Here is a 23,098-nt window from a genome sequence, read left to right on the forward strand (position 1 = left end):
ATTCCCCAGGCTCTCATCATCGGGAGGCGGATCTCAGTACCAGTCCGGGGTTGAGGCCAGCAGCAGACAGCAGAATCTAGATACCGGTCCAAAGTCGAGGCAGGCAGCTAGCAGCGGAATCCAGCAAACGGTCCAAGGGTCGAGATGGGCAGCAGACAGGAGAATCCAGATACCGGTCCAAAGTCGAGGCCAAGTTTCAGTCCAGAGGGCAAGGAGCAGGATGGGTATGGAGAGAGGTGGAAATCAGGAGGCTAGGAACAAGGGCAGAAGGGCACCAAGGGAGCAGGAACCAGGTGCGAGGAGCTGAACCAACGCAGCCAGCAGCTTCAGGAGACCTGTTGCAGAGGCAAGGCTGGAGAGCAGGGACTAGGCTGCTCGCGCATGTTATAAAATTGGGCGTAGATTTGTGCACGCCGGGTTGCTCGCACAAATCTACGCCTGCGCATACCTACTAAAATCTGGCCCATAGTGTCCATCTTGTGTATTAAACGCGGTTTTCCATTCGTCTTCTGTCTTGATGCAGACCAAATTGTACGCTCCACACAGATCCAATTTGGTAAAGACCTTGGCCCCTTGAAGTTGATCAAGTAGTTCTGGTATGAGCGGGAGAGGATATCTGTCTTTCTTGGTTATGGCATTAAGTCCCCTGTAATCGATAAAGGGGCGCAGTGTCCCATCTTTTTTGGTTACAAAAAAGAACCCTGCACCCACAGGGGATGTGGAAGGCCTGATGAATCTTTTATCAAGATTTTCTCGGACATATTGAGCCATGGCCTTGGTCTCCAGCAGAGAGAGAGTATACTCTTCCATGTGGAGGTGTAGTTCCCAGAATCAAGTTTATGGCACATTCAAAAACACGGTGTTCTAGTAGAATGTCAGCTGCCTGTTTCGAGAACACATCTGCGTAAGTGGCATACTGAGGAGGTATTCTCAGGGAGGTTGTGGCTAATGGAAGCGATGGTAGAAGTCTTACCGGAAGCATACTGGAAGACAGCAACGAGGGCTCCATCGGGACAGCTGAAAGGACCCCCAGTCAAAACTAGGAGAGTGGATCTGTAGCCAGGGAAGCCCCAAAACAATGGGGTATACTGCCTTCTCCAGGACATGGAAGGCTATCTTTTCTTGATGGAGTAGTCCTGTCCGGAGGGTCAAGGGTTCAGTCATGGTGGTAATTTGCCTGTGTAAGGGCTCGCCGTAGATGAAGATGTAGAGTGGAGTCTCTCTATGGATGATGGGAAGTTTGAGGTGTTCCACCAGGGCCTTCATGATAAAGTTTCCCCCTGCTCCAGAGTCCACTAAGGTGAGAGTAGAAAACTCGCAGGCATCAGTTGTGAGGATAACGGGTAGGGTAAGCTGGGGAGAGGGAAGAGCACAGCCCAGGGTCAACTCCCTACCGACTCCTAGGCTCTGGAGTTTCACAGCCTCAGTGGGCATTGAGCTCATAGATGCCCCTGCCTAGAAACATAGACCCAGAGAGCATCACCGAAGTCTTTCCTCCGATGAAAGATGGCTCTATCCAAGCTGCATAGGCTCTTCCTGGCTTGTCAATCCAGACGAGGTGACAGGTGATGGAGTGAGAGGACGTGAGAAAGAGGGAACCAGCGGTACTGACCTTTGTAGGGACTGAAACTCTCGGGTTCTCTGCTGGAGTCACCTATCAATCCTCCTGGCCAGATCAATGAGAGCGTCGAGGGATTCGGGGAGTTCTCGGGCGCCAGCTCGTCCTTTATTGGAGAGGATAGTCCTTCTAAGAAAATACTTCGGAGACTATCCTCTCTCCAGTTCAACTCTGAGGCCATAGTTCGGAACTCAATTGTGAATTCTGCCAGGGTTTTTGAACCCTGGCGTAGGTGCAGTATGTCTGACCCTACGGTGTTGTGTTGGCCAGGTTCATCAAAGACTAACTTGAAGGCCTTTATGAATTGCTGCAGGTCCTGGAGCAGGATGTTGCCTCGCTCCCAAAGTGGTGATGCCCAAACCAGGGCTTTCCCATCAAGAAGGGAGAGGATGAAGCTTGTTTTGATGGAATCACTGGAAAACTATGAGGGCTGCAAGGAAAAGTGCATAAAACACTGATTCAAGAATCCTTGGCACAACTTAGGGTTTCTTGTATATCTGGGAGGTGTTGGAAGATGGATGGTGGCTGCTGCTGGGGAGGCCAAAGAAGGAGCAGTAGCTGCATTGCTGGTCGGAACAGTAGAGGCATCCAGGCGGACACTGAGCCCTTCCACCAAGCCGGCAAGGTCCTCCAAGAATTGCTGCTGTTGGTTTTTTGTGAGAGTTCTGGAATGGTCTGGAGACAAGAGAGATCTCCTGGGTTCATGGCCTCTGCAAGCTATTGAGACAGTGGACCCCTGAGCCGAGACGAGTGTAGTCCTACCTGAGAGAGGATTCCCCAGGCTTTCATCGTCGGGAGGCATATCTCAGTACCAGTCTGGGGTTGAGGCCAGCAGCAGACAGCAGAATCCAGATACCGGTCCAAAGTTGAGGCAGGCGGCTAGCAGCATAATCCAGCAAACAGTCCAAGAGTCGAGATGGGCAGCAGACAGGAGAATCCAGATACCAGTCCATGATCGAGGCCAAATGTCAGTCCAGAGGGCAAGGAGCAGGACAGGTATGGAGAGAGGCAGGAACCAGGAGGCTAGAAACAAAGGCAGAAGGGGCACCAAGGGAGCAGGAACCAGGTATGAGGAGCTGAACCAACGCAGCCAGCAGCTTCAGGAGACCTGTTGCAGAGGCAAGGCTGGAGAGCAGGGACTGGCTGAAATAGTCCCTGCTCGATGACGTCAGCTGGGAACCGCAGGAACATTTCCCGCCACGGTACCTGTAAGGCCGGACGTGAGGCGCGTATGTGCACCTATACTGCAGTTGGGTTTGGGGGTCTGGTGGCGTTCCCAGTTGTCATGAGGGATCATGGCGGCAGCATCTTCTTGCCGCTGCTAAAGAGAGTGGCTCTGCACAGAGACCCCAGCGGGTGAGGGAGGCCAGTCTTAAACTCCTGTGGCCGGTGAGCGTAACAGCATTATACTATAGTATGCAAATGTTATGAACAATTATATTAAAAAACAAGAGATACATATTAACATTTAAATTCTTTTAAATGATAAGACAAATTAAACTGCACATTCTCTTTCCATTTTGTCTTTTGAGTTATGATAGCCAGTTCTTTTCATTTGATATTGCTTCTTATAAAGAAAAATGTTTATATGCTATTTTTTATTAATAGGTTGCACAATGCAGGAAAATGGATAAATGTGTAATTTGGTAACAAGTTTTAATAATTTTACATACTAGTATTTCAGCAAACGATTTATAGATATTACATCAACATTGATCAATATGTAAATGTGTATCATACTGTATTATGTGTATGTAACTAGGTATTTTGAAAAGATTTTCCTCTTGTAGCATTAGACATGTCCATCTAATCTTTAAGAAACATTTATGATGACAGGACTCTGCCCAACATTGAAAATAAATTTGAAATTACTAATTTATTGATAAGAAAACATTAAGTGGTAAAAATACTCAGTTCTCTTGTCTTTGGAAGTAGCTAAATTTAAATCAGCTTAAATATTTTTGTGTGGCATAAACATCTTGGAAAGTGGCAAATAGTCTATTTTAAGTTGATCATTTCTTGAAACACTGCAAATTTTTGTTCTGATTTGATTATCCCAATAATTTTGAACTATTTCTCATAAAGTATAGCTATACCAAATGTTCAGGACTGACAATTTTATGCGATGATAATTGAGAGAAGCCTATAACATTGATACTAAAGTAATCACTGCAAAAATATGCCATAAACTTTACTGATCAACTGGAGTAGTACTAAGAAGTTGGTACACAACCTCAAGGGACAAACCCATAAATTTATGACGGCTCCTGGAATTACTGATCTGGAAAGGGAAACAAATCTGACCTCATTCAGACTTCCATTCAATCATCGGCCATCTGGTTATTTTTCTTTCAATGAGTTCTTAAAATGTATTTGAAAAGGAAATACATAGTTTGAATTACAAAGGAACAAAACATTTTAAGGCTATAACTAACTGTCAAGAGGTTGCTGAATCTTAGTAGGAGATTCATGTTCTTTTTTGTGCAGGTGGGGTGATCGGCTCTATCCTAAAATCTTTTCCCTTAGGCTGATACACTCCTTGTAAAACAAAGGGAGAGAAGTTCGTGGGATCAATAATCCCAAAGTATTATGTGTGGGGTTGGCATTCATTCTTCTATCCATGCGCACTCCGATTCATGGAAACTCAGGAGCCAGAATAAAACGGAAAATGTCATAATGCCTCTGTATCGCTCCATGGTGAGACCGCACCTTGAATACTGTGTACAATTCTGGTCGCCACATCTCAAAAAAGATATAATTGCGATGGAAAAGGTACAGAGAAAGGCTACCAAAATGATAAGGGGAATGGAACAGCTCCCCTATGAGGAAAGACTAAAGAGGTTAGGACTTTTCAGCTTCGAGAAGAGACGGCTGAGGGGGGATATGATAGAGGTGTTTAAAATCATGAGAGGTCTAGAACAGGTAGATGTGAATCAGTTATTTACACTTTTGGTCAATAGAAAGACTAGGGGGCACTCCATGAAATTAGCATGTGGCACATTTAAAACTAATCGGAGAAAATTCTTTTTCACTCAATGCACAATTAAACTCTGGAATTTGTTGCCAGAGGATGTGGTTAGTGCAGTTAGTATAGCTGTGTTTAAAAAAGGATTGGATAAGTTCTTGGAGGAGAAGTCCATTACCTGCTATTAATTAAGTTGACTTAGAAATTAGCCACTGCTATTACTAGCAATGGTAACATGGAATAGACTTAGTTTTTGGGTACTTTCCAGGTTCTTATGGCCTGGATTGGCCACTGTTGGAAACAGGATGCTGGGCTTGAAGGACCCTTGGTCTGACCCAGTATGGCATGTTCTTATGATCTTATGTAGATGTTTACTGGTGTGAACAATGTGGACTCACAATGCCCTCCACTCTTGAGAAACACACTCGCTAGGCAGGTGGGTGTGCAAGAAATGAAATGCTGTGCAGCCACCGTGAGGTCTGGCCAAAATGAGGACTTGTGCACCCAGTGTGCCGAGGGATCCATGTCCCTACAGGCTTTCTAATGTATTCTCTGATGGCAGTTTCTGCAGCAGTCTCCTTTGTGAGGCATTGATGGAGGCTTCTGCAGGCAACTGTTGAAGCTATGGCCTATGTCAACAGATCATGACCCATGGTGGTGATAGGTCGGAGCCTGCTGATGGAAGTGGTTGCTAAATAGGAACCACACTATTCCTAGGTCTGTTAAGCTCCCATTCCGTTATTCTTGCCACCAGCTTCTCTTTCCAATAAGAGATGACTTCATAATGTCAGGCAATACTCTTTTACCCTTGATTCACAGAGCATGGTCAGCATGTAACAATCCAACCATATGAGGTGTTTGAAACATTTTTGGAGTTGAAGCTCCAAGGCTTCAACTAGTACCAATTTGCCTGTGCCATTTACTGCTCCTGCCAGAAGCTTTCTAAGATAACTTTTAACAGGCACATGGGTTCACATGTATGTACCCAGGGATGCGGCCATTTTAAAACATATGTGCATATATGCACGCATGCTATAAAATAGTCTGATTGCACGCACATGTGCATGCAATTTTAAATGGACCTGTGTCCATGCGTAAGTGAGGGATTTTAAAAGACACGTGCGCCAATGCCATTAACAATTTTACCAGTTCATTCCCAGTTCACCCAGGAAAGGATAGGACTTCCAAACCCCATTAGCCCCGACCCTTAAAACCCTGCTGATGTGTTTAGTTTTTTTTGTTTTACGACTTATACACCATCCATAGTAGAAGTAAAGTTACACAGCTGGTGACTCCAGTATGTGCCTGAGCGTGTAAGTATTTATACTTAAATTTCAAGGTGAAATCCAGGAGCGCCCATACCACACCCACGCCCTACCCCTTTTTCAGAACTTTTCATGTGTTCGCATAGCGGGAGATATGCTTGTACTCGTGGGGCTTTTAAATTTCGCTTGGCGTGTGCCAACCTGACATATTCACATATCTCCCGGTTTTGGCACATGTTGGGCTTTTAAAATTCACCTTTAAGGTCTTCTCCAGGAGGTAGACTACAGGGATAACTTCATCAATACTGGCTGAGACTGAATTCAGAGCATCCATGGCATTCTTAAAGGACTTTAGAACATATACCAATTGCCTGATATGTAACCAATCCTGAGCCCTGAGGGGGTGATCCAAACCAATGTCAGTCTTCAATGACAACTCCTGAAGGGGTTTTTGTTACACGTAGTAAGTGGAATTCCACCTGGAGCACACATCCTGGATAAGGTAATTCTGAGGTTCCCCTACAGATACCTACTTCTCCCTTAGCTCTTGATCAGCCTTCACACTTCAGTGTAATAAGCAGCTATTTTCTGTCACCTTTCTAGCAGATCACAAAGGACAGGGCTGCCACACTGCTTGCCACCCATATCTAGAGCATCCGTCACAACCAGATGTAGTAAATGAGCAAAGCAATATTTGCCCTTGTAGCCTCCATTGCACATTGCTTTGATCTTGTTCTGGCCACTGTCCATCTCAAAGAAGCCTTCCACCATCCCCCTGATTGCCTGAGGGTTGCCTCTAGGCTGCTGGATGAGGTATGACTCTGGTCTATCATCTGGGCATGCAGCACTACCCATTTATACCCTGATGGTGTACCCCCAATAGAGATGCTTCCTGTGTCAGCCTCATCCATCTGCCATCTGTAAGAGAGAGGTAAGCATGTGTTGTGTTTTGGCTGGTGCAGAGGTCACTGGTGAAATAGATGCTCTGCCCCTCTGTCATGAGAAGCTGTGCTTGCATGCAGACATGGCACTGAGTGTACATGGAAGTTGTAATGCAATTGTTAAATGTTCTCTTGCTGGGTATGTTGTAGCTCAAGACTAAAAGGTTGCACAATCAATTAAAACCGACATTCTCGACCACCAGCTAGTCATCCAGCACTATCATTTCCCTGATATAGCTAATCTGGAGGCTGCTTGCCTTCAGCCCCAGGACAATAGGCATCTACTGTACTCACGCTGTCGGCTGCCGGTATTCAAAAGGGCAAAGGCTCTCGGCGCCATTTTAAATACCGGCAACCGACGGCCCGAGTGCAGGAGATGGCTCCCGGACTCCTGCTGGACCACCAGGGACTTTTGGCAAGTCTTGGGGAGGTCAGGAGTCTTTGCCCATACTATGTCACAGGGGCTATCAGCGTCATTTTGAATACCGGCAGCCGATGGTGTGAGTGCAGTAGATGGCTCCCAGACCCCCGCTGGACCACCAGGGAGTTTTGACAAGTCTTGGGGGGGTCAGGAGGGTGGGGGTTTTGTTTAATTTCGCTCCTTTAGACGGCCGAATAATTCGGTGAAGATTCATTGTATTTGGGGTAATCGCGATACGTTTTGCTTCCCCACGAATACAACGAATATGGCCCTATACATTACAGATTGCCAATATGTTGCAAATGAATGCACACCCCTACTTCCTGATTTGAAAATGGCTCCAGGTCACAGATTTCTTTTGTGAACCCTTGCCTCTGAATGCATTCTTGGGGGTGGATGATGGTGCTGGCACTAAAGTGGCAGTGGAGACAGATGGAGCCTGCGAATCTGAGTACAGGATTCACTCATCCTCTCTTTCTGCACTGTCAGTATGGCCTGTTCTCACTCACCAACATCAGCTCCTGCCCTCTCCTCTGACAGTGAAGTGGAAGCTAGCACTGTACTGACTAAACCTCCTAATACTGTGTTTTCAGTTAACACCTCTCCCATCTCTGCTTCAGGAAATCCTTTAAAGGGAGATTCTTCAAGCTCTGATTCAGAGGATGACAGAACTGCTTTTGTGGCCTCTGCTGTATTAAGTGATTGCACTGCTGGTGTTTGATTTTATCACTTGTACTTCTGTGTCTAAAGGTACTGGCGGTTGTACTCTGTGGGCTGCTACTAGTGCCTACTCTTTCCTTCTCCTCTGACACAACAGGATCTGGCTGAGACATTGAAGGAACTGGTATATCCTCACCAAATTTTCTTTATTTTGGTTGGGGGACTCACTGTTGTCTTGCTCACAAATCCCCCACCAACAATGCGGCTTCCCACATCGTCTAGTACCTTTGCTTGATATGATGGGATTTTATCTGCTGCAATGCTGGACAAAAAATGTTTTAATCTTTATTTCTTTAAATTAAATGGATATGTGTGTGACACTGAGACTAGTGTGACTACAGTGATCCCTCTATGTGTAAAGGCTAAACAACACACAGAATGCAATACATTAGAACTATTTTAGTATTTTGTTCTGCTGACTAGTGTACTGCATGCGCGTGCACGCACACACACACACACACACACAGCAAAGAATGATATAATGCTCTAATATGTATGTGAGTACACAGCCTTACATTAGTAATCAATGCAGTAACAAATTAATGCATAAAGTGGCTGGCTGCACCTGTGGTGGTGACTTGCACAGAGTGCTCTCTTTGTGGATGCAGTGACTCTTGAATATATCACAGACCCAGAGAGTTAAAACAGCCTCTCTATCTTGGCTACTTGGCACAGCTAGTAGTGCTGGTACTACACTGTTTCACACAGCAACAGGTTTAAAATTTAAGAAATCACTGCAAACACAGCCACTGCCAGGCAGCAGCCGGCCTTCCCCCAGGAGGGGAGAAAAGGATAATGGAAAAGACTAACCTTTCTGTAGGTCAGTGGCAGTGACAGTGAGATGTTAAACAAAACTTAAAAACCTGTGCAAATTTACACCATGTGACAGCAGCTAAAAGGTTTAGAAAAGATGGAATGTTTCTAATGTTGAACAAAAGCACTGTTGTTACAGAAGTCTGTAGTAAAATACAGAATTCATACACAACACAAAGCACTACAGGGCAGATGCAAAACAGTGCACTCAGGCGAGTGCACTGTTTAACCACGCATGTTTTGGATGCGAGTCCACAACCCCGTGTCCAATGCCCCGTGAAATTAATAGCGCTCATCAACATGCAAATGCATGTTGATGAGGCTATTAGCTTTTCTCCCCAGATCTGAAAAAAAAAAAAGCGCGCCCGACTTGCACATTTTTACGCTCAGAAATTAACGCCTGCCCAGAGTAGGCGTTAATTTCTGAGCAGCCCAAAAAAGTGTACAGAAAAGCAGAAAATACTGCTTTTCTGTATATCCTCCGACTTAACATCGTGGCATTATTAAGTCGGAGTAGCCAAAAATTTAAAAAAAAAGGGTGCCCGCTGTAAGGTTAAGAAAAGGGATGCTCAGTTAACGAGCGTCCATTTTCCTAACCCATGGCTATGCACAGGTTAGGAAAATGGACACTCGTAAAATTGAGTGTCCATTTTCCTAACCCGCTGACAGCCACCTCTCCTGAGTGCCCGCTGCCAAGGAGACGCTAAGGGCGCACATTTATCCCTAGCACCTCCTTGGCAGCGTGACCCCTCATTCAATCTCAGGCCCAGGAGAGGTGATGGGCGCACATTAAGAAAGCAGGCGCTCATTACTGACTGCCCATTTTGAATGCTGATTTGTTGCATTGGCCCCAATGTATCTTCCACGAGAGAGAGAGATCAAATACAAACTGTAACAGTCTGGGAATACTATAAGAGGAATAGACAGAGCAGTGATTTGCATAGGCATTAGTGCTGGTTGCTATAGAAATTCCCATATGACCTGCCCGGCCTCAGGCTCTAACTTTCCAATACAGCCAATGTTTTCAATGGGAAACAAATGAATGAAATGAATGACATATGTTTCATTTAAGGGACTTGCTCATTAAATATAAAGGGCAGACTAATCAAACAAATACAACATATTTGTGATGGATTTGCCATTCGTTTTAAACGAATGCATATCCCTATTTCTCATTCCCTCCCCCCAATTCCAGAGTGCGGCTCAAGGTCCCTTTCTCTTCCCTCCAACATCTTTACTGGCACTTCATATTAAAAGCTGAGCATGCATGCTAATAGTTAGCAGCCAATAGTGAATCTGTCCCTCTGTCCTTAAATGCAGTAAGGATAAGCCAGACCTGATACCACCTGGCATAGGTCCAGTTAGGATCTAAAGCTCAATAGTCCCTAAATCTAGTCTTCAGCCCCTAACAAGTCTACTTAACTGATAAACAAATAAGCAAATTAATCCAATTAACTGACTAAATATATGCAAATATATCTCTTGAATATTCCTTGTGAATACATTTTTGGAGTAGCTGGAAGTCCTAGAGCAGCCATCACAGATAGCCAACAATGGTCCCATTCTTGACTGATGCTTCTCTTTAGAAAGAGCTCAGATTCTGCGCCTCTGTAAATCTTAAAGAAAAGATACAGAGGTATGTATTCTTTAGATATATTCCGTATTATTCTTCTATTCTTGCTCAGTGGTATCTGTGCAGGATTTCATACAGTATTTTATTTTCTTCTAGTAAGCAAGTTTGAGAAGAAGCAACAGCAGCTATGGCTTTCATGAAGAAATTTGCAGGACTCCACCTCCGAGATCAAGGTACTATCTTCTTGGTTATACAGACAAACTCATTGTAAGCTGAGTTACCATGAAGGCTCCAACTATTACAGAGCTGATGATGTCATAAGCTTTTCTTCTTTGGTTTACATATACAGTCAGGCAAAGTGACTGTATGAATATTTCCAAATTAAAATATCATTTTACAACAACATAGAAGGAAGCAGAAAGAAAGAAATATATAGAGAAAACACAAGGATCTCTCTAGAAGAAATTACTTTTCTGTCTCTCCACTTCCATATTCTTTCCAGGTTGTTGTGCATATGCTGATTAGCGGCAGCTGTTGGACTCTTGCTTTCAGTCTCATTTCTGGATTTCTTTCAAACTGCCTTTCATTCATCCCACTCCAGCTTCAGCTACTCAGTCATCTCCTGTCATCTTAACTGGCTCTTCCACCAGCCTTATTGTCCGGGACCAGTCTGCCACTTTTGTTGCCAGTGACCACACTTTTCTTCCTATGACACTATACTCACTAGATATATCTAGTTTGGCTTTGGATTGGCTTTGTTCCTATCTTGCAGACCACTTCAGGGTCCTACTCAACAACTCTTTCTGTGATCCCTGTCCTTTATCTGTTGAGTCCCTCCATTTTTCTATCTATCTCCACTGTTTTTTGAGTCTCTTATTTCTTCTCATTGCTACTCTTGTTACTATTTTGTAGATACCATCTAAATCTATCTCACTTTTTCTTTCCCAGTGTTCTCTGTATCTATTTTTCTTTTCTACTGCCTCATGAATGCTCTCACCATTGGGCTGACCCAGCATGGCATGTCTTTTATGCTCTTTTGTTCACACTTTTTCAGGTTGAATGCTTCTAAAACAAAAAGATCTTTTTCCTGGTAAAACTCACACTGTCTCCTCCTTTAGGGCTTTTCCGTTATTAAATCCACGCTCTTCTCTTTCTCTGAGTTGATTTGGAATTTGGGATGTCAATTTTGATCTCTCGCTCTCATTTTCCTCACACATTTCTAGTAGTTGCTCTGCTCTCAGTAATGATTTCTGCAGAATTCAGAAAATCCTTTTTTCTTTCAAATTGGATGCCTACTGTATACTCCTTTATGCTATTGTTACTTCTCACCTGCATTTATCTGTTGAGAAGTAACAATTTACTCAGGAATCTCCATGACTTCTCTTCTTCAACACTCTGCAGCTCATCTCTTTGAGCTTTTCTGCTATTCTCACATCTCTCCTCGACACTGGCTCCTAGTGAAATACCACTGTCACTTCAAAACTTTTGTCATTGGAAGAGGAACTGATATCACCAAGCAAGATGGCCACTTAGCTGCAGTGCTGTGAGTGGATGCAGTTTTAAATTAAATTTCCAGCTGTGAAATCTGCTTTACAAAGTATGCAGGGCATTTTCTCTGAGAACAAGCAGGATGGCAGTCCTCACAAGTAGGTCAGGATGCTGAATGTTTATGTCAAAGTTTCTAGAATTTTGACTGTGCCCTACTGGGCATGTGCAGGCCAGCATGGTACCATGTGTCCACATGAAGCCCCTCAGTCTCTTTTTCTGTGGAGCCCCCCAGTCACGGATCCTCATGCTCTTGCTATTATTTTCAGGGTTTTTGTTCTAGAACAGGCAGGATGTATTCATAGTGGGGCTCTGTGATCTTTCCTTTCCTTGTTAGTGTCTCTATGTAAGTTTTTTTTGGTTGTTTTTTGTAAGTTGCTGTTTCATTGACTTACCTGGTTGGTGCACTGATTGCTCAAGGTCATCGGTTTGATTTTGCCTATCTAGTTTTTCATCCAGCCATGAATGCAAAACTACCAGCAGCTTCAAGAGATGTCCTCTATATGATAGAATCCATGCATTCCTGGGAACATAACTGTCTCCTAAGATCCAGTTGTCTGCTATTGATAAACTTTGGGCTTCCCTGGAAGACATGGCCTCCCCTCCTGCCTCCCAACTCGCATTGACAATCTTTGAGTAGAAGCTAGATGGGACAAGGCTTTGCTAAGCATCAAGGCCCTTGAATTGTGTGCATTGATGTCGATGCAAGCTGAGGTCCAATTGTTGTTGGAGGACCTACAGCTCCCTGGCAACCTGGTACCAGCATCGGTAATGATGTTGGTTCCCGGTGGGGATATGATGTTGATGGAAACTGCACAATGTTGATCTCCAGCCCATTGGGGGAGGGAGCTTCACTGATATGCAGGAGTTCCTTGGTTCCAGGCCCAGTAGACAAGCGCTCCCTTCCTTGCCTGCATCTGGGTCTTTTCCCCAGGTTTTTCAGTTGGGTTCAGATGCAAAATATTCCTGCAGTTATGGCTACAGATCTGGCAATATCTCTGAAGCATGAGAATTGACAGGTCTCCCCTCCAACCACTGTCTTCCTCCAAAACAAGGAAATCTCTGCTGAAGGACTTCTCCTTCTCCAGTTTTATACAAAAAATGGCTATGGCCATTCAATTTCCTTTACTGAAAGAGGATGAAACCAGAAACAAAATTCTGGACATCATTCTCCTAAGGAGATCACCGCAATCCCAGTGTACAAGAAGCTACAGGAGGTAAAAATGAAGATGTGAAAGAACCCCTTTTCTGTGAATCATGTGCATAGGAAGTTGGGTGTGATTTAACTTGTCCAGAAGGCTCCTGGATCTGAAAAAAGGCCATTACTGCATCAATCTGTGGTGGTCAAATCCACTCTCAAGAGGGCCAAGAAAACTGGAACCCATTCCTCAGTGTCCCCAAGGAAGGAATCCAGAATCCTGGATACTCTTGAGAGAGAGGTTTTCCAGGGAGCAATGCTCAGTGCTCACACTGCTTCTTACCAACTCTTCATCGGCCAGTACATGCTGAAGCAGATGCGGAAGATGGCCAAGCAGCTTCCTTACAGGCAACATGACTACCTCCAGTTATAGGTGGATAAGGTAACTGGAGTGTGGAAAAAACACGGTTAAGTTGACATTTGATGTTTTCGAAATGACATTGAAAGTCCCTGCTTCGCAGATTATCCTGGCTGTGGAACGTAGACCTCCAAACTGAGATCCAGTAAAGACTCATGGATGTGCTATAACCTGGATGGAATCTCTTTGGAGAGATGGCACAGATAAGAGAACACTGTGCAATGCTTCAGCAACATCCACAGCCACTCTGAACCTGCCCTTCTCTGTCAGGTGGTACCTGAGTCTGAACAGAGCCTGAGATGGTACTTCTTCCAACCAATGAGGCATTACCTTTCACTTATTTGGTCCCATGCATAACAGGTCCTCCTCCCTCATCTGAGACAGCAGAGAGCCCCTAAGCCACAGCCAGCACCTCCGTGAAAACCAGGGATGGGGTATTGGCTGGATCACAGAGTATGGCCAGGATCTCAGGGCCTGAGCTGGAGAATGTTCCAGTTGGAGGCAGGCTAAGGTTTTATATAAACCACTCACCCACTGTAACTTCAGAGTCATAGGTCCTCAGATTAATATGAAGTGGTTACATCTATTGGTGGTTCCACCGAATTGTCTCCCAAACCCCAGTTGGAGGAAGTCTATGCATTAGGATGTACTACAGCAGGAGAATTCCTACTTCTTAGAGACCAATAATTCATGAGCCTCTTCCACCAAGGGAAAGAGGGTGGGGATTTTATTCCAACTACCTCCTGATTCCAAAGAAAATAGGAGATTTCCATCCCATCCTAGACCTAAGGGCCTGAAAAAATTCCTAAAAAGAGAAAGATTCAAGATAGTTTCCCTAGATATCTTAATTCCTTTTCTGTGAAAAGGGGATTGACTCTGCTCTCTCAATCTCAAGGATGCTTACACTCACATACAGATATTTCTAGGTTACAGAAAATATCTCAGATTTGTGGTAGGGGATTGTCACCTCCAGCACTGTATGCTGCCCTTTAGCCTACCATCAGCTCCATGCATCTTCACAAAATGTCTTGCCACAGTGGCAGTGCATTTATATAAACTAGGGGTGCATGTTTTCCCATACATAGATGTTTGGGTGGTCAAGACCACATTGCCATAGAATCAATGTGCAGAACCATCCAGGTGTTGGAGTTACTAGGGTTGGTCATCAACTACCCCAAGTCCCACTTGAACATGTCATCTCAATTGGAGTTCATAGGAACTCTCATGACATATCACAGGCAAATCCTTCCTTCCACAGCAGAGGGCTATCACATCGATATCCTCAGTGGAGAGAATCCAAGTAAGTCAGCAGATATCAGCATGGGATATTTTAAGGATGTTGGGCCTTAGCAATATATGTTATTCCTTTGGCACATCTCTATATGAGAAGAGCCCAATGGACCCTCAGATGCAGTGGATTAAAACCAGTCAGAAACAGCATCCACAGCTCAGGGACTCCTGTCTTGGTGGCAGATGAATTACAATCTGACCAGAGGCATATCCATTCAAATTCCTTGTATCCAAATTTTTCTGACCACAGATGCATCCAGCCTGTGAGGGGAAGCCCACATAGATGGACTTTACACCCAAGGCCTTTGGTCTGCTCAGGAAAAGCTTTATGAGGTAAACTTTCTAGAGCTAAGGAAAGTTTGATAAGCTGTGAAGGCTTTCAGAGATTGGTTGGCCAACAAAGTATTTCTGGTCCAGATAGACAATCAAGTGGTATGTGCATGCATGCCTGGTGAAGACATGGCGTGCGCTGTTTGCGGCATCCTGCTCACTGGTCCTGCTGCAGTGAAGAGTGGTGTCCTGTTATGTGGCTAACCAGAAGCATTCGTTGCATTGAGGAGAGGCAAAGCTGGCCCAGCCGGGGGAGCTGAGGACAGTGGTTCCCAGGGGTAGCTTGCAGACCGCCGAACGCAACACTTACATTAATCAGCGCCAAGACAACTGGGCTTCTCTTCTCCCATGTGCAGAATTCTGCCACAATAACTGTGTGGGGAGTTTATCTGGTTCTTCACCTTTTTAAGTAGTTTTCAGCTGTCATCCCAGAGTACCACTCTCCCAGTAGCCAATGTTATGGGCCTGTATCAAAGTGCTACAGCAGAAACCTCATCAACTGCTCATTTTTTTTTATTATTTTCAAAAAATTTTACATTTCTCACAAGAAGAACTTGTTCAAGTAATATCGTACATAATTATGGTAATAATATGCATTGAAATTGCAAAATAACATTTCATATTAAAGCAGGATAATAAACATGTACCTCAATATAAGAAAAATAGGAGAGGGCTTGAAAAAACAAGTGAAAAACAGCAGCAAAAAACACATTAGATATTTACTAATGACACCGAGAGGGTATGTGACTATTTCACTATGTCGAACTAGTAGCGGCTATCACTCAGGGATGTCCATCCAAAAATGCTCTGAGTTGACTAGTTTCGAAAAATACATAATTTATATTCTGGTATTTATTATTTAACACAACATTTACTTGGATAGTGTAAAACAAATTTAGCTCCCAGTTTTAGTGTCTCAGCTCTCATAGATAAGAAATTTTTCCTCCTAATCTGTGTAGATTTTATCATGTCCGGATGCATCCAGAACTTCTGTCCAAAGAATAATGACTGCCTTTTGCAGAAAAACAATTTCAAGACGTTGTTACGATCCATCAGGAAGGTGAATGAAACTAATAAAGATCTCCTTTGTGTAATCTCAGCTTCCTGGGATTGTTCCAATATTCCTGATATATCCAGTGATGTAGATGATTGTATTAAGCCTTCTTGATCTGCCTGTATAGACTGTGGGAGGTAATATATTTTTGTAACAGGCATTGCAGATTCAGGAATTTTCAATACTTGTTGGATATACATCTTGAAAAGTTCCAATGGGAAGATAAGATTAACCACTGGGAAATTTAAGATTCTTAAATTGTGTGCTCTCAGGGCATTTCCCACATTTTCTTTTATTGTAAATTAACTCTGCCTTAACCAAATTCTGTTGAACTTTCTCTAAAGCAGAAATTTGTTGATCCATATCTTCTACTTTTAAATTATATGATGTTATCAAATTAGTATTAACCAATACTTGATTCTTTGTTTCTATTGCCATTTGAGACAATGAAGATAGAGATGTTTCTATAGATTTTAATACAGTCCATAAGCCTTCCATAGTCATTGTTTCTGGGCAGCTTCAACTTAATTCAATTCCCAGAGCATTAGATTGAGCAATTCCCATACCCACACTACTGCCTGCTCCTGGCCTCATACCTTGGTCTGTTGTTATCAGCTCGGTAGTTCTCAATACTTTGAGTGGGATTTGATCATTTCCTCCCTCTTTCCTTAAGGAACTCATCCTGTCCAAGATTCGGGACCCCCGTCCTCTCCTGGGGTCTCCCTCTGTTGCATTTGCTCGGAGCCTTCCTGCCCAGTCTCGGGGGGAGTCTCTGCTATTGCCGGATTCTCCATTTCCTCTTAGCTAGGAGGAGCAGGCCTGTTCAGAGATCACTGTGATTTTCCTGGGGCATAGAGAGGCCAGTAGGAAAGGTAGGGATGCCAAGGGTCATAAAGAACACAAGATCAAGTCTCTAACAACACTCCCCACCATGGTGATAGTACCAACACTCCTGTGGAGCCTATGGAGGTGCTCATAATTGAGTTGCCTCCATTATCAGCTTTCTCCTCACCCCTGAAGGTACAGTTCCCCACCCTTTCTGCAATTGTCATCTATCCCAGTCAGGGCCAAACAGGATGTGAAGAAGGAGGGATCACAAACTATACTCAAGTGTGTAGCTGTGGGCACAATCCACAACTCAGTGGTTCTTCCCCTCCCTCAGCAGCCCCAAATTAGAAAGAGAGGGGAAGAAGTGACCATCGCAAACCCCAACCTGAGTGAGATCTTCTCCTTATGGCCATTTGAGGAGTGGTGGAGAACCTGGAGGACAGAAAATTGAAGGGGTATATAACTCTTAATCAAAAGTGCTTTATACTAGTACCAAATAAGTTTAGCAAAGCGAGTACACCTTATTCTCCCAACATTAGGGCAGGTCAGAGGGGGCATGATAGATAATCCATGATAGATTTGTGTCTTTTGGAGTTTTCTCTTTGGTTGGTTTTGTTCTCAGTTCCAAGATCACCTTTTCTCTCTGAACCCAGGTTGAGACTCCGGAGGGTTTTTTTTGTTTACAAGTGTATGTTTTCTCCTTAACCATTTCTTCAGTGTCTTTTATCTCTTTAGTATGTGCTCTCTTATTTATTTATTTAAAAACTTATATAACACCTATCTATTTTCTAGGTGGTTTACAAAGACACTCACAATAAATTAAACAACTATTAAACATATGACTAAATGAATCATAAAATCATTAAAAAAAATAAAATCAAACAACGATAGAACAAAATATCAACAAAAAACAAAAAAAATTGTGTTAAATAAAATAAAACCTATTGGGCCAGATTTTAGTGTTATGATAGTGGATCCTTGGTCCAGGACGAGGGAGGACACCCACCAGTAGCGCCTAGGTGTGCTCGTCTCCGGAAGGTGGAATGTACTACAGCACAATCCAGCAAGGAGTCCCAACATAGGCGGCAAGCAACACAGTCCGAGTTCCAGGCAAGGGTCCAAGGCAGGCGGCAAACGACACAGTCTGAGTTCCAGGCAAGGATCTAAGGCAGGCGGCAAACAACACAGTCTGGGTTCCAGGCAAGGCTCCAAGGCAGGCGGCAACCAACACAGTCCGAGTTCCAGGCAAGGGTCTAAGGCAGGTGGCAAACAACACAGTCCGAGTTCCAAGCAAGGGTCCAAGGCAGGCAGCAAACAACACAGTCCGAGTTCCAATCCGAGTCGAGCCAGAAGACAGAGAATCCAAACCACAGATCGGGGCAGGCAGCAAACGACGAAGTCCAAATCCAAGCAAAGGTCCAAGACAGGCAGCGAGCAGCAAGGTCCAATCTAAACCGAGTCAAGCCAGAAGACAGGAAAACCAGAAGAACAGCAGACTACCACTGGAACCTATTGCAAAGGCGTCTTCCATTCTTCAGAGGGAGTTTAAATCCCCCCAGCTGATGATGTCATCTTCCGGGGCCGGCCTGGTCTTGGCATCGCAGCCCCTATAAGAGGTGGGGCTTGCCGCGTCTTTACTGACGCTGCTCTCCGATGTCCAGAGGCAGTCGCGCCGCGGCCCGTGCGCTGCTGCCTGCCATGATCGGGACCCTGTGCCGGCAAAGTGGAGGAGGTAGGGGGGGTCTGGCCGCGGGTAAGCGCGGCCGGGACCCACAACATTTAGTACCTACGCGCGGGCGTAGATTTGTGCGCACAAATCTACGCCCTATTTTATAACATGCGCACACAGCCGCATGTACGTTATAAAATCTGGGGTTGGCGTGCGCAAGGGGGTGCACACTTGTGCACGCCGAGCCCTAGGGAAGCCCCGATGGCTTTCTCTGTTCCTTCCGAGGCCTTGGAGGCAACGTTCCTTCCGCTCCCCCCCCACCTAACCCGCCCCCCAGCCCTACCTAAACCCCCCCGACCTTTATTTTAGAAGTTGCACCTGCCTCTGGGCAGGTGTAGGTTGCGCGCACGGCCAAGTGCCTAGCAGCCCTACGAAGGCCTCTGGTCTTACCCCCGGACCACCCAGAACCACCCACACCCCGCCCCGCCCCTTTTTTCAAGCCCCGGGACATATGCGCGTCCCGGGGCTTGTGCACATCGCCTGGCCTATGCAAAATAGGCTCAGCGCGCATAACCCCCCTGCGCGCGTAAATCCAGCTGGATTTACATGCGAAGGGCTTTTAAAATCTGCCCCATTATTATTACATCTTCAAACCATAAAAAAGAAAAAAATATCATTTGAAATGCTGCTGTATTAATGCTTTTTATAGAAATATAGAAATGATGGCAGAAATGTGTCATATCTTCTAATATTAACTTGCCATTTTACACTGCATTATAAATTATATAAGAAAAAATGCTTCAAATGCCATCAATTGCTACGTAACACCTCTCAGGAGACCAGTAGCTAAGAATCTTCTGTGCAAACAATTACAATGCTGTCTTCCCCCTGCTTTTTTAACATATAATTGGGGCTGATGCAATACAGTGCGCTCAGCTGAGCGCACTGTTTAACCTCTGGTTGGACACGCGTTTTGGATGTGCGTCCACAACCCCTTATGCTATAAGGGGATTAGCGCATCCAAAACGCGTGTCCAACTTCCCGGCGAAACTAATAGCTCTCACCACATGCAAATAGATGTTAATGAGGCTATTATTCTCCCCAGATCTAAAAAAAAAAAAAAAGTGTGCCTGCTTTTCTGTACATTCTACGACTTAATACTGTGGCAATATTAAGTCAGAGGAACCAAAAGTTTAAGAAAACAGCGGTAAAATTAGGGATATCATAGAAATTCATCCTTCTTATTCACTCATTGCATTCCAGTGGGGATTAGCTGGGAGCCCTTGGATGTATGGAAGAGTAGTCAAGAAGGATGTAAATTATAATTATGTTTTTATTTTTATGTTAAAGTTGTAAACTGCTTCAAACTATTCGTAAAGCGTGGGATACAAACATTTTAAAATAAATAAATAACAGTTTAGCATTGGCACAAACTAATACATGATGAGAAATCGGACTGGCTAAACACAACATTACAGGTACACGTCCCACACGGAAACCTTCGATCAGCAAATAAAGCACTCTTAACCGTTCCTTCAGTAAAAACAGCTAGACTAACCCAAGTGAGAGAAAGGGCCTTATCATTAGCAGGCCCCACAATTTGGAACACAATGCCTCTAGAGCAGTGGTTCTCAACCGGTGTGTCACGACACAACAGTGTGTCGCCAAGTACATGCAGGTGTGTCGCCACACTTCCCGGTCCCCCACTGACCCAGCTGCTCCCCGGTCCTCCTCCGCCTGGGCTGACAGCATTTTAAGCATTTTAAAATGCTGTCAGCCCGGGCGGAACACGGCAGAACAGCTGGAGTCTGCGGCATCGGCATGGTCTCTTCTTCCCGCCCCCCCCCGGTGGCCCAGAAGAGGAAGTGGTGAGCAGCGGGTGCGTGCGCGGGAAGAAGAGACCATGCTAGTGTGGTCAGCGTCGGCCCGAAGAACAGAAGAGAGGCACGGCCGGAGTAATGACTCGGCAGCGCGGCTCAGAGAAAAATGAAGAAGAACATCAACCCCCGCGGCCGATGGGACTCCTTTCTCCGCGCAAGGGCTGAAAATGAAGGCGGTTAGAGTTGGGAGCAGGCTGCTGTTGCCGCTAGTTCCGGGGAGGGAGGGAAGAAGAGAGAGTGAATGTGCAAGCATGTGTGTTTGAGATCCTGTGTGTGTATGTGTGTGAGTGAGATAGCATGTATGTGAATGATTGATAGCCTGTATATGTGAAAGAGTATGTCTGTGATTGAGAGCCTATCTGTGAGAGAGAGAGCATGAATATAAGTTTATGATTGGGAACCTGTATGTGTAAATTTGTGATTGAAAACCTGTTTGTGTGAAAGAGTATCTGTGTATGATTGAGATCCTATCTGTGTGAGAGAGATAATGTGTATGTATGATTAAGAGCCTATGTGTATAAGTAAGAGAGCGAGCATGTGTGTCTGTGTTTGATTCAGAGCTGGTTTAGGTGAGAGAGCATGTGAGTATGTGATTGAGAGCCTGTGTGTAAATGAGAGAAAGAGAGAGCATGTGTGTCTGTGAGATTGAGAGCTGGTTTAGGTGAGGGAGCATGTCGGTATGTGATTGAGAGCCTATGTGTGAATGAGAGAAAGAGAGAGCATGTGTGTCTGTGTCTGATTGAAAGCTGGTTTAGGTGAGGGAGCATCTGAGTATGTGATTGAGAGCCTGTGTGTAAATGAGAGAAAGAGAGAGCATGTGTGTCTGTGTGTGACTGAGAACTGGTTTAGGTGAAAGAGCATGTCGGTATGTGATTGAGAACCTGTGTGTAAATGAGAGAAAGAGAGAGCATGTGTGTCTGTGTGTGATTGAGAGCTTGTTTAGGTGAGGCAGCATGTGAGTATGTGATTGACAGCCTGTGTGTAAATGAGAGAAAGAGAGAGAGCATGTTTGTAAGCATGTGAATGAGAGTCTGTGTGTGAGAGAAAAAGACAGCATGTATTTATGTGATTGAAAGCCTGTGTGTGTGTGTAAGCGTGAAAAGATAGCATGTGTGTAAATGTGTAATTAAGAGCCTATATAAGTGAGAGATAAAGCATGTGTATATGTGAGTAACTGAGAGCATGTGTGTATAGGTGTGTCATTGAGAGCCAGTGTAAGTGAGAGCGCTCGTATGTGACTGAGAGAGAGGAGAAAGTTCCAAGCAAACCGCCCCTCCTCCTGTTAATTCCAAACAATCTCAGGAGACCTGGATATCAAACATTCCCAGGTATGCAGAGCAAAAAAATTTTTGTATCCTTATTTTTCATTACTTGGTCTTTGTGTCTGCTATTTTGAAATATTTTATTGGTATCTAGAAAATTTTTATATGAGTTTTTAATTATTGGATATTCCACTCATCAGCTGTTTTGAAATAATCTGTTCTTTTTGTTAGTATGGTTTTACTGCTACTGATTTTATATTTCTTGATTTGTTTTATAAGGATGGGTGATGTTTCTTTTTTCCTTTATTACACTGCATACAGAGACTCTGGCTTATTGCAGTTTCCAATTCAGTTTTTTCTGCATGCTTCCAGTTATGCGTTTTGGTCTCTTTATTCTTTGTTAGGTGAGGTTTTCTGCTGGTGTGTAGTTTCTGTGTAGGGCTCTATAGCAGCCTGACTTGGTCCGTTTCCTAATAGGAGATGCATTGGTGTCTTAAGGCCTGGTGTAATATTTTCAGTGTTGCCTTTTCTTAGGTAAGTGCTGGAAATTGGTGCTGTTTTGGTGTGGGATGTTTACTATTTATGCAATTTCTGTTCAGACAGAATACGTATCTTTCCTTGTGTCATTTTAAACAATAAAAATAATTACTGAACCTTTACTTTTTATTTCCGCCGTGAATTGTAATGAGCAGTGAGTCACACATGTGAGCGTGGCCTGTCAGGTGTGTCACGATGGGAAAAAGGTTGAGAACCACTGCTCTAGAGATCAGATTACAAAGAGATCTCAAAACATTTAAGAAAAGTTTAAAAACATGGCTTTTTAAACAAGCATTTTATAAAGAGACTGGAGAATAGGAAACATTCAGGAATAGGCAGAAGAGCTCCGACACACAGCACTTAGGAATGTGCTGTGTGTCGGAGCTACCGTGTTTCCCCGAAAATAAGACAGTGTCTTATATTAATTTTTGCTACCAAAGATGCACTAGGCCTTATTTTCAGGGGATGTCTTATTTTTCCATGAAGAAGAATTCACATATATTGTTGAACAAAAAAATGAACATTTATCATATTCTGAATAGTTGTCTGGTTATGCTGGTTTGTGATGACAACTAACTGTGAATCCTGCAGGGTAAAAAAATCACAGCTGCATGCTCTGGTGTTCTGTGCGACGGGCATGCTCCCAAATAAAAACTTTGCTAGGTCTTACTTCGGGGGAGGTCTTATATTTAGCAATTCAGCAAACCTCTACTAGGTCTTATTTTCGGGGGATGTCTTATTTTCGGGGGATGTCTTATTTTCGGGGAAACAGGGTAGTAATAGCAGTGTATGTGTACTTATTTGCTTTCTCGTTTGTGCATACAGCTCCAT

At 44.2% G+C, this 23,098-nt stretch overlaps 1 protein-coding gene across 3 annotated transcripts in view; it reads left to right on the plus strand.

Moving 5' to 3' along the window:
- Positions 1–23,098, plus strand: part of LOC115097266 — a 199,237-nt gene that overhangs the window by 41,016 nt on the left and 135,123 nt on the right. For all 3 annotated transcript variants that reach the window (XM_029612932.1, XM_029612934.1, XM_029612933.1), the window contains exon 2: positions 10,473–10,549. In XM_029612932.1, the coding sequence (XP_029468792.1) occupies positions 10,504–10,549 (46 nt within the window). In that variant the 5' untranslated portion in view covers positions 10,473–10,503. The remainder of the gene's footprint in view (positions 1–10,472; positions 10,550–23,098) is intronic.

Source organism: Rhinatrema bivittatum, chromosome 8 (assembly GCF_901001135.1).
Source record: "Rhinatrema bivittatum chromosome 8, aRhiBiv1.1, whole genome shotgun sequence".
Taxonomy (NCBI): Eukaryota; Metazoa; Chordata; class Amphibia; order Gymnophiona; family Rhinatrematidae; genus Rhinatrema; species Rhinatrema bivittatum.